The sequence below is a fragment of the Triplophysa dalaica genome, chromosome 1 (assembly GCF_015846415.1).
Source record: "Triplophysa dalaica isolate WHDGS20190420 chromosome 1, ASM1584641v1, whole genome shotgun sequence".
NCBI classification, from domain to species: domain Eukaryota; kingdom Metazoa; phylum Chordata; class Actinopteri; order Cypriniformes; family Nemacheilidae; genus Triplophysa; species Triplophysa dalaica.
Window position 1 is genome coordinate 3350274 of NC_079542.1, and position 12641 is coordinate 3362914.

Below are 12641 nucleotides of genomic sequence, written 5' to 3' on the forward strand. Positions count from 1 at the left end.
TGCCGTGACACACCAAAAAGTGGTAGTATGAAACATTTAATCTTTTACATTTAAACGCTTTTCTCCAAATCAACTTTTCTTAGCACTTTTTTCAAGGCCATATTTTTCCTAATAGCACCATGCTGACTATGTGTGGCATGCCGCGTGGCGAGCATCCGCGCCGGCATCTGCAGCGGTGCATGTACCTAGCGGCTGCGTGTCGCTGCTGTTAGGAGTGTTGGAGGAGGAAGAGTTGTGGTGGGGAGGAAGAGGAGGAGGCCGCTGGGCGGAGCTCCCACCTTTTTTCATATCCTCCACGTCGCTATAGCGGCGGATCCAGTGGTTCATCTCCTCACGGTCGGCCTCTTGGCAGCGTCGCAGCACGGTGAGAGAACGCCGCGTCTTCTCCACCATGTCCATGATGCAGTTCAACAGCTACAGAAAAGAAAATCAAAGAGGTTGGAAACTGTTTAAGATGTCACATCATCCTAGCAACATCACATGTGACCAGGCCAAAACAGATGCTTAGAGGCGTGTGTGTCGGTGAGGTTTTGAAATATTGATGTTTATTGTAAATAATTCATAATGGTTTCCTCAAGACTATGCATTGGGAGTTGAAAATGTCCTTATTGCTCTTTTTATACAGTAGACTGGATAATGTAATGATGGAAGTACCAGTGATGGTTTGACTGGTTAAACATCACGGCAGCTATAGTTCTGCAACAGCTGTGCTGCCAACGTGAGAAGCCAAAACTATTAATCTCCCCTTCTCTTCCTATAGACTCTCTCTTGCTCCTCCCTCCTCAATAACACCATCCCTGTGATGTCATTCCTCTCTGCCTGAGTATGTTGTTGGCTGTATTTATTTCAGTTTTGGATGGGCTCCAGCGGAAAGCCACAGACTGCAGCGCTCGTCTCATATGCCGACTGCAGTGGGAACTTCCTCTTCTGGCTTCCTCACTCCAGCTGTGGCTTCTTTATTCAATGTGTGTTTGAGTGTGTGCGCCATGGTGGTAAACGTCTTACTGTAATCCAGAAAGGAAGATGACGGGTTTTACATGGTTTCTTGGTGGTCACTTACTGGTCTAAGCTGGTCTTAATAAGGGGGTTTTGACCTGGTTGACCATCAACATTAGCTAGGTTTTCAACTCTCTTAAAGGGACAGTTCACAAGAAAACGGAAATTCTGTCATGAATTGCTCATTCTCTAGTTGTTCCAATCCTGTGTACATTTCTTTGTTCGGTTAAACACAAAGAAAGATATTTTGAAGAATGTCGGCAACTGACACTTCTGGGACATCGTAGGAAACATTAAAATGGTAGTCAAAGGTGCCCCAGAACTATTTGCTTTCTTGAATTCCTTAAAATATCTTCTTTTGTGGGCAACAGAAGAAAAAAATACAATTATTTTATCTACCTACTATGCCACAGAAATGTCAGATGCTAACATTTTTCTAAATATCTTTCTTTTGTTCAACAAAACAAAGATATTTTTAAAGCTGAGTGAATGATAACAGAACTTTAATTTGTGGGTTGAACTGTCCCTTTAAATGAACAATGAAGCTTCTAGACAAACATACGTTATCCAGATGTTTCCATTCCTCGGCCCACTCGCGGTCCGTAAGCCGATGGTCAATCACTTCCTCTTGACGTGTTCCGTGCACCGCTTCAACACAAACACGGTGACATGTTAGCACATGACACGAAAGACATGTAATTGTGCAGTTTGACGTTGCACTACTGTTTACATTTACGCATTTAGCAGACGCTTTTATCCAAAGCGACTTACATTGCATTATACTAAACATTTGTTTTGGAGTATGTGCAATCCCTGGGATCAAACACATGACCTTGGCCTTGCTAGCGCCATGTTCTAACCACTGAGCTAGCAGGAACACATGACTTAAATCAATGAAATCAAAACGTTTAAATAATTGTAGTACTTTGTAGTTCAACAACAAACAAAAAAATGTGCGACATAAGAAGATAAACTGATGGCATTTTAATATAAAATGACATGTTTTTGATCAACTAAAGTCACATATCTGGAATGGCATTTTCGTGCATAAGACTCGAGAATTACATAAGTCTTGTTTTCAGATGTGTCTAACAAAATGTAGTAAGTTTTATGCTTGAGACATCCTTTGAAAAGAAAAAAGCGCATTCATTATAAACAAGGTCATTTATAGCTTCGTTGTACCTGTCTGTCTGTGGCGGTCCCGAGCTTCCCTGTGCTCGGCGTGTCTGTAAGCGTCTCTGTAGTGGTGCGCCAGGGCCATGTCCTCCAGCCGGTAATGCTGCGGGGCCGGAGGGTTGGGATGCGGCAGGCCGTTGGGTTGGTGCGAGGACAGACCGTTGGGTGGGGGGTGAGCCGGCAGGCCGCTGCTGGGGCTGAAGCGTTGACTGGGGCTCACCGTGCACGGCCGTTTGGCCAGATGTTCCACGTGCAGACCGTCTCTGTCACCTGCGCCGTCTTTGGTCCTGGTAAAGAAGCGTAAAGACACTTAAGAAGGCCATTCGTGATTTTGCATGCTTGCAGTCTAATCCATCCCACCCACTGCTCTCTCTCTTTCTCTGAGCTCATGTGTCCAAATGTCGGGGCCAGCTGTGAGCCATATGTGGACTCTGGCCTTCCTATACCAAGAAACCGGAGTTAAACCTCAACCTCTTAATCTTTCCCGTTCCTTCTTTTTCTCTCCTCTGAGCTGCTGTACAGCGAGAGCTGCTCCCTTTGGCAGATGTTCAGTGACATTGGCGTTTCGGAGCCATCTGGCCGGCCCACGTCGCAGTGTTGATAATAATCTGGTTAGCCGAGACATTCAGGTCGAAAGCGTCTCTCTTCCATACGCGAGCGTAAAATAAACGCGTGTGGCGGCTTAGCCTGTTTTCCAGCACTTGAGATTTGACCGTGTGCGTTCAGCAGCCCATCATTAACACCCTGAATACTTTCAGCCCATAGTGGCATCTCTTGGGCAGATATCCCACAAATCAGAGCAACAGCTGGTTCTCCCGTCGCGATACGGTAAGCCTCAGAGATGGAGGTGTATGGATTATAGTAAGAGATTGCCCATTGCTCTACCCCCACCCACTCTCTGTCTTTCTCTCTTTAGTTATCCGTCTATCCCCCCCCGGATCAGTTCAAGCAGGGGTTCAGCAACTTCACCATCTGGACACATCTGTGACATATGGGCAGCTACAGTGCAACTAACATGATGCAGTGCGGATGAGAACATAGAAGATAAACAAATAAAGAAATTGAAATTGTTTGTGCTTAAAATTCCATCAGTATTTTGAATATTACATTCACACAGTAGTATTAAATAAAGTTATACGTAATTATATCCAATGGAGACATACAGTATGTGTATATATCTAATTCAGCTATTATTTCAAGACATATTAAAAGCATACATGGAAACATATGGTGGTGATGTGGTCTATTTGGATGGAACCTATTTGAAGCCGCAATTCGTATGATTTTCTGGTTCGAAAATAAACATAAATAGGCTGAGAAAGTACATAAAACATTGATGTTTAAACTCGTCTTCTACGCCGATTTACACTGGAGACTTTACAAAAACAATTTCAGGCACGATTTTCAAGGTCAGTTTGACATCATTTAAACGCGCACATAAAGGTAGGCGTGTAAAGTTATATACGATTTTATGTTACAGAGACGGAAAAAGAGTTGCAAACGTTATGGATTGCGGCTTTAAATAATGTTGTGATCATTCTGATAAAACTTTCTTGTGTCTGCAAATGATTTTTACATTAGTCACTGTCGACACGTTGAAAAAATGAGTTTTTAATGAGATTTTAATTAGTTTTTATACTTGTTTTTTAGTTAAAAATATCTCTTTGTTCATGATGTTCATTCGAGGAGTAACACCAAATTTTTTTTCAGAGATTGTTTTCGTGAACGTACATTTTGTGGCATTGCACTGGCTGATCTCAGTTGTTTTCAGTGTGGCGGTTCAAAAAATCTGTTGATGCAAAACATTTTTAAATTTAAAACAATGAAACATAATGTCAACGGGTGGAAACCTTGTCCAAAATCGCTACTTTTCATCAAATAGAAAAGAAACGATATATTTAAAATAACAAAACACTGTTGACAAAGTCTTGTCATTTTCTATATTGCGAGTCACTTGCATGTTTCATTATTAAAATGTTCCCAAATTTCTGATATTTGACCAAGCAAGTGTCGGAAATATGTTTATAGAAGCGATGTAAAGATTTTAACGGCTACCTTTCGGTGCACTACGGTGTCTGGCAGAGAACAAAGATGTTGTCGCATTTTCGCTTCTTTATCGAAGGAGATAACGTAATTACGAAACTCGTTCTGTAGAGCAATTTCTCCATTTAGGGCTACTGTAGAAACAACATGGTAAATTCCACTTAAGGGGACACGCGGTGTATGTAGACAGAAACAGCTCATTCTAAGGTAATATAAACATAACGCTTCATTACTTAAGGTCTTTATTCACCTCTGAACACATAGTTATGTATAATATATTGCATTTCTGTAAATAAATCTTCGAAAAAACTACACACTCGACCTTGAAAAAAACGACACACTCGAACTACACACTCGAAAATGACGAAATATGGTGATACAAGTTTTCCGCCCGTCAGTGACATTACACTTACGATGTCGAAATATTCAGTGTTGCTTCATGAGTACGGAGAGTATAATTTTTTTGTTTCACTATCATTTCAAAATCATTAAAGAGGCTTGACTCCAGTTACGAGCTGTTCTAGAATCAGAAATGTATCTGCGCTGCCATTTCATTTGAAGGGGACAGACGTGTTTGCTTTGTTTTTGTGTGACGTTTAGACCATCTCATTCTGTTTTCCCATCACAGACAGCCGGCACCACCTGGCACACCTCCACCTTCCCCTCCTCACGGTCTCCCTCTGTGTGGTCCAGCCCCCCCACTCATTACATTTAAGCGTGCGTGCATTTCAAAGCCAGACAGAAGAAAGTATTGCCCTGGGCAAGGTTGTGTTGACATTTACCGCAGCCGTCTGCATTTTTGCTCTTTGCTTGACTTTGTAGATATTTATGAGAGAATGTGTATATAATACAAAAACATGGAAGTCGTGTACCTGTCCGGCGTGCGTCTCTTGCCGTGCTCGTTGAGTTCCAGCATGATCTCGGAGGAGTCCAGGGGCGAGCTGGCGTTGGCATCCAGCAGCAGCTGTTCGTGCTGGGCCAGATACTGCGCTGGGGTCTGCTTGGCCATCCGGGCGCAGTGAAGAAGCTCTCTCTGCAGGAGAGGCAGGTTAGCCTGAAAGAAAGAGAGAGACCATTGAGATATTCAGTAACATTGACTTTTGATCGCATCAATGATCAACATTGACTCCCATAGTAGGAAAAATCACTTTATCGTTTTTGTTCTGTTGAACACAAAAGAAGACATTTTGAGGGATGTAGGACATCAAACAGTTCTGGGCCTTTGACTACCGGGTTATTTTTTCATACTATGGCAGTTAGTGGGGTCCAATTATTGTTTGGTTGCAAGCATTCTTACAGATATCTTCTCCGTGTTCAACAGAACAAAGACATTTACACAGATTTGGAACAACTCGAAGAATTTTCAGTTTAGGGTGAACTGTCCCTTTAAACAAATCTGTGGTTTTCTTTCTCATGCAAAGTTTGGTGGCGGTCGAAGCTGGTTGACCAGAAAAGTATAGTATATGCTAAAGATATACTAAAAATAGTCCGTCCCTGGATTTTAAAACACAAGATACACTGGCGACCGACACTTCGTGTTTGCTTTCAGCAGGTTTAAGAGGGTGAGATTGAGCAGACACATTCTCCGGCCCACCGTGCTCATATGAACCGTCTCTCGCTCTCTTTTTCTCTCTGGCTGTCAGTTTAACGCTCCGCAGCTGGCTGGTGATACAGATGTGAAGTATCAACACTCCGCAGGCCTCTGACAGCAGCCCGTGAACAATGTGCTGGGTGCCGTGTGCCCCGGCGCTCTGCTTTCAATAAAACACTCACACCATGAGATATGTGCAGTTATGGGTAGTCTGTATGTCACTTACACACACGCTTTCCATAGCAAACATTTGCTTGTCCTGTTCATGAGTATGCGGATATATTTCTCTCTCTATACCATCCAATGGATATACAGTATGTTAGCGTTTGGTCTTAGCTTAGTTTCATAGCGCAGTCGCTGGTTTTTGGCTCTTCTGGTACTAGAACATTCTTTGAGCATCCTACGCTGACTAAAAGAGTAAACTTGTACTTTTTTTCATGTACGATATCGCAGTACTAAAGCACTTTGTGTGAACAGGGTTGTTTTATTGCCAGAATGCAGACTCTCTTTTTTATATATAGTAAGCGTCAGAAATGGACACTCGTTTTGTGTTCAGTCCAGTACCACAAAGGCCAAATAAACATGCATTAACTAAAATGTTTGTTTTTGTGGTGATATTTAAAGACAGATCGTTACATTTAAAAGCAGTTATTTAAACATTTATATTCCTTGTCACTAGTCTTTGCGTACATGTGTGTTTATGTTGAGGTGGAATCTCAGTTTACTTCCGGTCTGTGTTTGGTTATAATATAACAAATTATTTTATTTTATTTATTATATTAATTTATATTTTCTTGTTTATTAACTGTAGGAAATTACATTAAAACTACTCAACAGTTATTGATTCTTTGCGGAGGTCCACAGGAGATTGTGTTTGGGCCACATCAATTTTGTTTATGTCATTGCTACTCAAACCGTCTATAGGTAGTTACACATTTTTAATAGACCAAATGATTGCTGAAGTATGTTTAAGCTTTGGTATCTTTTCCAGGTTTCTCTATTTGGAGGTAACGTGGGCATGACCTGATCGATGTTCATATATCTATGGAAGGAAACAAGATAAATTATTTCCAAGGATAGTCGTGATAATGCGATTTGCATTTGATCTACTGAAAATTATAAATAAATCATTACATAAGAATATGTTTTTGTGCTGAAACGTATCTGTGAATCATTTTTTTCACTTTTTCACAGTTTTTTTTTGGCTGTGTGTGTTTGTGTCATAGAGAAAAAGGGATAAAGCGCAGACAACAGAAGCAGCTTACAGCGCCCACCCCAACATCTGCCAGGAAATCTTCTCTGGCCCACAGCACTCTGGGTAAACACCGGCGTGCCAGTATTAATGAATTGCAAACGATGGCCATATGGAGCACAAGATCAGTGCAGAGACGGTGGGTGGGACTTCATCGACTGGACTTATACACTCATATACGCACATATTATTATTATTACGTGTTAAAAGCGTGTAGATGCGTTTAGGGAAACACAGAGAGTGTGCTGACGCTGGCCAACCTCCAGCTCCGTCCTCTGTTTGTCTCTTTGCTTGTCTGTCTCAAAGGCCCCCCCTCTTCCCATATGGTGCGCCATAAGGAAGAGCTCCTCGTACGCATAATGCGAGACTTTAAGAACTCTAGCGCAGTGCTCTCAGACGGCACGCCCACGAATCCTTCACATGACATCTAAAGCGTACTGCAGACAAAAATGACGAGAGCTTTCTCAAAAAGCAAACTTCAGCTGGATTAGATTGCTTTATGCAACGTCTGAGAGTCAAGGTCTATCAGTCCGGAGATGAAGTCATGTTTGTGTGTGCTACAAAGGGAAATGTTAAGAAAGAACAAGAGCTTATTTTTTTTAAATGTTTTATATATTTCAACTACATATACACTTTTGGATTTGGCTGACACCTTTATCCAAAGCACTCAATTCCTCACCAGTATTTTTGGTTCGCTGGGAATCAAACCCAACACCTTTGTGTCAATGCTCTACAAACTGAGCCGACATGAAAAAAATGACGCATTTTTACAACAAATGTGACAGAGCCGGCTGTATCACGGTATTTCCTGGAGCTTTGAACTTGAAATTCGGCGTTATCGTGATATTGATCGCTTAAAGTAAACCACAAATAATATATTGCTGAATATGCAAAGTAGACTTGCGTTCTGTTGTCAATAGCAACACTGTAAAACGAATTTTATTATAGATTACATTGAACCTTCGCACAAGTCTAGCATTTACTATAGGAAATTTTAGTAAACTATTGTAGTATAGTTTGAAAAATATACCAAAGAATAGTATCGAGGAATTTTACTGCGGTTAAATATAGTAAATGTATATTACAGTATTTATTATGTGGACCGAAATGCAAGGAAGAACTCTGTCCGGTTCAGGAATATTTGATTTTTTTTTATTGTGCATTCCAACTAATATAAATCAAACACCAGATGGTTTGTTTTGATTTAAGGCATAATACCTAAGAAAAAAAATACAGCTAACTAACAGTATAAAAACATAACAAAAAACATGATTTTTTACATTTTTAAAAACAAAGATATCTCATATTTTGAACCAAACTCTTCATTTGTTTGTTTACTTTTGTTTGCATCACGTTAATACGCATTCTTGATCAACCCTAATAATAACTAAATAGATTATAATAACTGATTAAAGATCATTTTTAAAATGCATGCTGTGATTGGTCGGACAGTTTTAGACAAAATAACATGCCCTAGCAAACTTGACCTCATATTCAGAGTTGAAAGTTGGAGAGGATCTGTATAAACGTGTGTGTTCTTACCTTTAGGAATGGAATGACAAAGGGCCGCAGGGGAAAGTTGGTGGCCTCCTGAAGCTTGGAGTGAAACTCTTCGATGGTTAAAGTCGAGTTCTGCAAGGACACAGCGTGTGATTGAACAATCCGAGTAGAGCGACACGGATAAAAGCAAACAGCTAACATGCACTCACCACCAGCCCCAGCACCAGACTCCGGACGCGCTCGCCGATCTCGGGCGAGATGTCGTTGCCGAACTGCTGCAGCGTGGTGAGAAATCGCTTGAGCTTACAGAGCTGTCGGGCCCCGCACGCGGGGGGCAGCTGCTGGGTGGGCAGGGAGGCGGTGGAGGAGGTGGCCGGCCCGTTGCTGAAGCCGTTGGGCGTAGAGGGAGCTCCGTTGAGCGCCGTCGGAGAGTGACTGCTCCCATTCAACACTGTGGAAAGAGGGACACTGTTTGCGTTAGCACTGTTTATGTCGCTCCTAACTTTGCTCTTGTTTTTCTCCGCGTCGCCCCTGGGAAACGTCCTCCAGGAAGCTGCATCGCTGCGCGGAGAGGGCACATGCATTCCGAGAACCGCAAGAGAACACACCGATACGACGGAAACGCCGGGACCGTAACGCAGAGCGCTGGTCTCCAATCGTCTCATTCTCTTCTGTGCGAACACACTGTCGGACCATCAGCTACCCCTCTCTCTCTCTCTCTCTCTCTCTCTCTCTCACTATCTATCTCCATGACATACACCATTGCTCGCTCACTCACTAAGATACAACTATAAGAGGAACGTGTTAAAGAGGTCCCAAAAATAGCCCACCGGCCCGGGTTACTTTTATTCCGACAGCAGGTGTGTGTCTAAATCGGGCCGTGCACATGTCCACCAGCTGAAAGTACAATTTTGCAGCTTTCACAGGGCCAGGCCGCCACATCCACGTCGTCCATCCATTCCTTCATCTTTCTCATAACTGCGTTGCGTGTGCCCAAAAAGCTATCTGACCACCACAGATAATCAAACATTAGATCCCAGTACGGCCCAAAATCCTCTGGGGCATCGGGAGGTCAGCTGTGTGTGTATGTGATGTGCGAGGCTTCATGTTGCAGAACACAGAGTCTTTCGTTTCTTTCTTGTCCCTTTTTATCTCGCCATTCCAGGCACAGGGACACATGTGGGTTTACCATGTGACTCCCGCACTTGTGCTCTGGTTTTAGAGTGGCAAGCGGGCTACGCTGCGACCCGCGCAACAGGTGAAACAACAAGGCCCATCATTGCTATATAGGGTAGTGAGAGCTGCCAAGCACCGACGCTGCCCGTGAATCCCCCCGCAGGAGGTAAACAAATCTCTCGCTGTGTACCCGGAGCACGCGCACACTCAGACAATGGCTTGAACCGACAAAAACATTCTCCAACGCACTTGATCGCGGTACAAGGGCATTCTGTGCTATACGAACGCTATAAGTGACAGCTGCTCTTGTTGATTTAATAAAGATGCTTGTTTAAATCATGTTAATATGCAGGTCAGAAACATATTCTATGCAACTAGGCCAATGCATTGCAAGCGAATGGTGCATACAAAACTCAATATTTAAAGGGACAATGCACCCAAAAATGGAAATTCGGTCATCATTTACTCACTTCATGTCATTCCAAACCTGTATGACTTTCTTTCTTGTGCAGAACAGAGAAGAAGATATTTTGAAGAATGTTGGTAGCCAAACAAGTAGCGCTGTACAATGATTAATCGCGATTAATTGAAGTTTGTGTTTACATGTTATATGTCTGTGCGCTGTGCATATCATTTTGCATTTTATATAGTTTTGATTTTAGGTTTATTAATTTATTAAATGAGCTTTTATTAATTTAGTTAAAGTTTTAGCAAGGTATATGCCTTTGTCATTTTACAATCTATTTTTTTATTTTTTTTGTTGCTACGTAAGATCAATACATTTTTGTTTTAGTTTTTGTTTATTATTATCATTTTAGTGTGTTAAACTTATTCAGTTTATTTTTGAGGCAACATTAAAAATTTTCATTTAGTTTTTCCAAGCGTTTTTTAGGAAAACACTGTATTTCATTTGATTTCAATAAACAGAAACGTTTTCAAACACATGCATATATGTTTAAGAAAAATAAATATTGAATAAATGTTTAGGCTATTTATAATTTTTACCTAATCCACTATCAAAACCTCTGTTTTTGAATTCAATACCATGTGCCCTTTAAATTAAGAGTTTATATTATAGATAAATATTGATATATGCATGCAAATAGTTCCATAATACATAGATGTATGCGGACGTGAATTTGTTTATAAATGTTGTGCACAGACACTTTTCATTTATTATATTATATTATATTATATACACATTATTTATTATATTAACACAAACGTCTATTCTAGAAGCGATTCATCACGATTAATCGTTGAACAGCCCTAGAAACAAGATGAAACCCCAAACCCATTTCAAATGCATGGGCGCAAAACCTCGAAATATCTTTGTTTGTGTTCTACACAATAAAGAGTCATATACCTGTACAGGTTTTCAACCACGTGAGCGTGAATAAACGGACTGCAAACTACGTTTTTTGATCGTCTTTCAGCTTTTGCTGACTCAACATGAAAGAAGTTTAAAGTATGCTTATCCCCACTATAGAGAATGCAGTAAAGAATGCGTCCCATTATACACATTTTGGTACGTCATGATTCAAGAAATACTGCGATCATGTAACTGCGTAAAGTGTGTTACATAAGAGAAACATGTCGTCACATCACAGCTGTTTTGTTTCCGGGTGTTAAGAATCCTGCAAGTTCACTCTCATGTCTGTGTTTTTATCAGGTGCACTTACTTGTTGTGGGCGTGAAGGATGCGGTGCGATTGGCTGCCTGGCTGACAGCAGGGGGTGGAGGTGGCATTGTGGGCGGAGTCGACCTGGGCTGGGTTTTGACATCAGCAGGTGAATCGGGCATCGTTTCAGCCTTCCGTGTAGGGCTACCTGACAACATCAAATCGGACATTAAACAATCTGTGTATGATTTCTTCATATGATGAAGATGAAGCGATGAAAGAATTCTGCATTTAAAGCAGTGTGTTGTGATTGTGAACCACACGGGCATCCGTGTGAACCGCTACGCCACGGCTTGAACCCAAACACATCTATATTCTTGATGGCACTCGTATCATGTTCGACGCATATGTTGTGTCTTGTTCACAGCGCGTGACATTCTTTCCCAGCAGTTCCCCTTTAACGAAGCGTTCAGACAGACTTATAAAGTTTCATAGCAGTAAATCTGCGCAGTCTTCACCGATAGAGATAAAGTGTGGCTTTGGCACACCGAGGTAGAGGGTAAATGTCACTGCTGTTGAAAACATCCAGTCACACCTGTTCTCCCACTCAGCTGCTACTGACGGGACCCCCCCACCCATCAGCGCCCTCCAACCCTCTCGCCCGCTCTCCGCCTGCTGTCCGCTCATGGACGGACGCTTGACAGCCGGTGACATGTGCAGCTGGATCTGCTGCTGTCTATCACGGGCCCGGACACTTCAACAGGGCAGCGTTAACACGGACAACCTCCGTCTCGCTACGGGACCAAACATGGCAAGCCTGTTTTCGCTCTCGTCGGCCTAGACTGCGATAGTCATGTGGTAGCGAGTCTCGTCCAGACAACCTTCAGTGTCAAAGCACAGCTTTAAAGTGTGATTTGCTCACACAGATCTCCCAAACACTACCACCGTCTCATCCCCGTACATCATACAGAAAGTCCTGCCCCAAATTCACGCTATTGGTCGAGCCAGAATTTGACGGACTTGTATGTTTTGAATGTTGTCAAGAATGCGTTGCTTTAAGATTAGTTATAATTTAGTGTAATAATGGTTGTAAAATATCCAAATCGTATTCGTGTATGTAATAGAAAGTTGTATATGCTATATATATATGTAGGTATGTCTCACAGCTTATTAAATATCAATATCTTGTTTTGCAGGAGCAGACGGTCCTGAGGTTACAACACAACATCATCGCTGACAGCTCACATTTGCTGAGATCGTCTGGCTCGTGTCTTCAAGGAAAACAT

At 42.0% G+C, this 12641-nt stretch overlaps 1 protein-coding gene across 5 annotated transcripts in view; it reads right to left on the reverse strand.

The window, feature by feature from the left end:
* The window catches only part of cbfa2t3 (CBFA2/RUNX1 partner transcriptional co-repressor 3), a 51694-nt gene that overhangs the window by 9921 nt on the left and 29132 nt on the right, over window positions 1-12641 (reverse strand). For 2 of the 5 annotated variants that reach the window (XM_056755710.1, XM_056755737.1), the window contains exons 2-8: window positions 11417-11563; window positions 8768-9009; window positions 8601-8690; window positions 5088-5269; window positions 2179-2459; window positions 1559-1644; window positions 186-414 (exon numbers count right to left, since the gene is read on the reverse strand). In XM_056755710.1, coding sequence (XP_056611688.1) covers window positions 186-414; window positions 1559-1644; window positions 2179-2459; window positions 5088-5269; window positions 8601-8690; window positions 8768-9009; window positions 11417-11563 — 1257 coding nt within the window. The remainder of the gene's footprint in view (window positions 1-185; window positions 415-1558; window positions 1645-2178; window positions 2460-5087; window positions 5270-8600; window positions 8691-8767; window positions 9010-11416; window positions 11564-12641) is intronic. The other 3 variants (XM_056755718.1, XM_056755744.1, XM_056755729.1) reach the window with 3 other exon arrangements.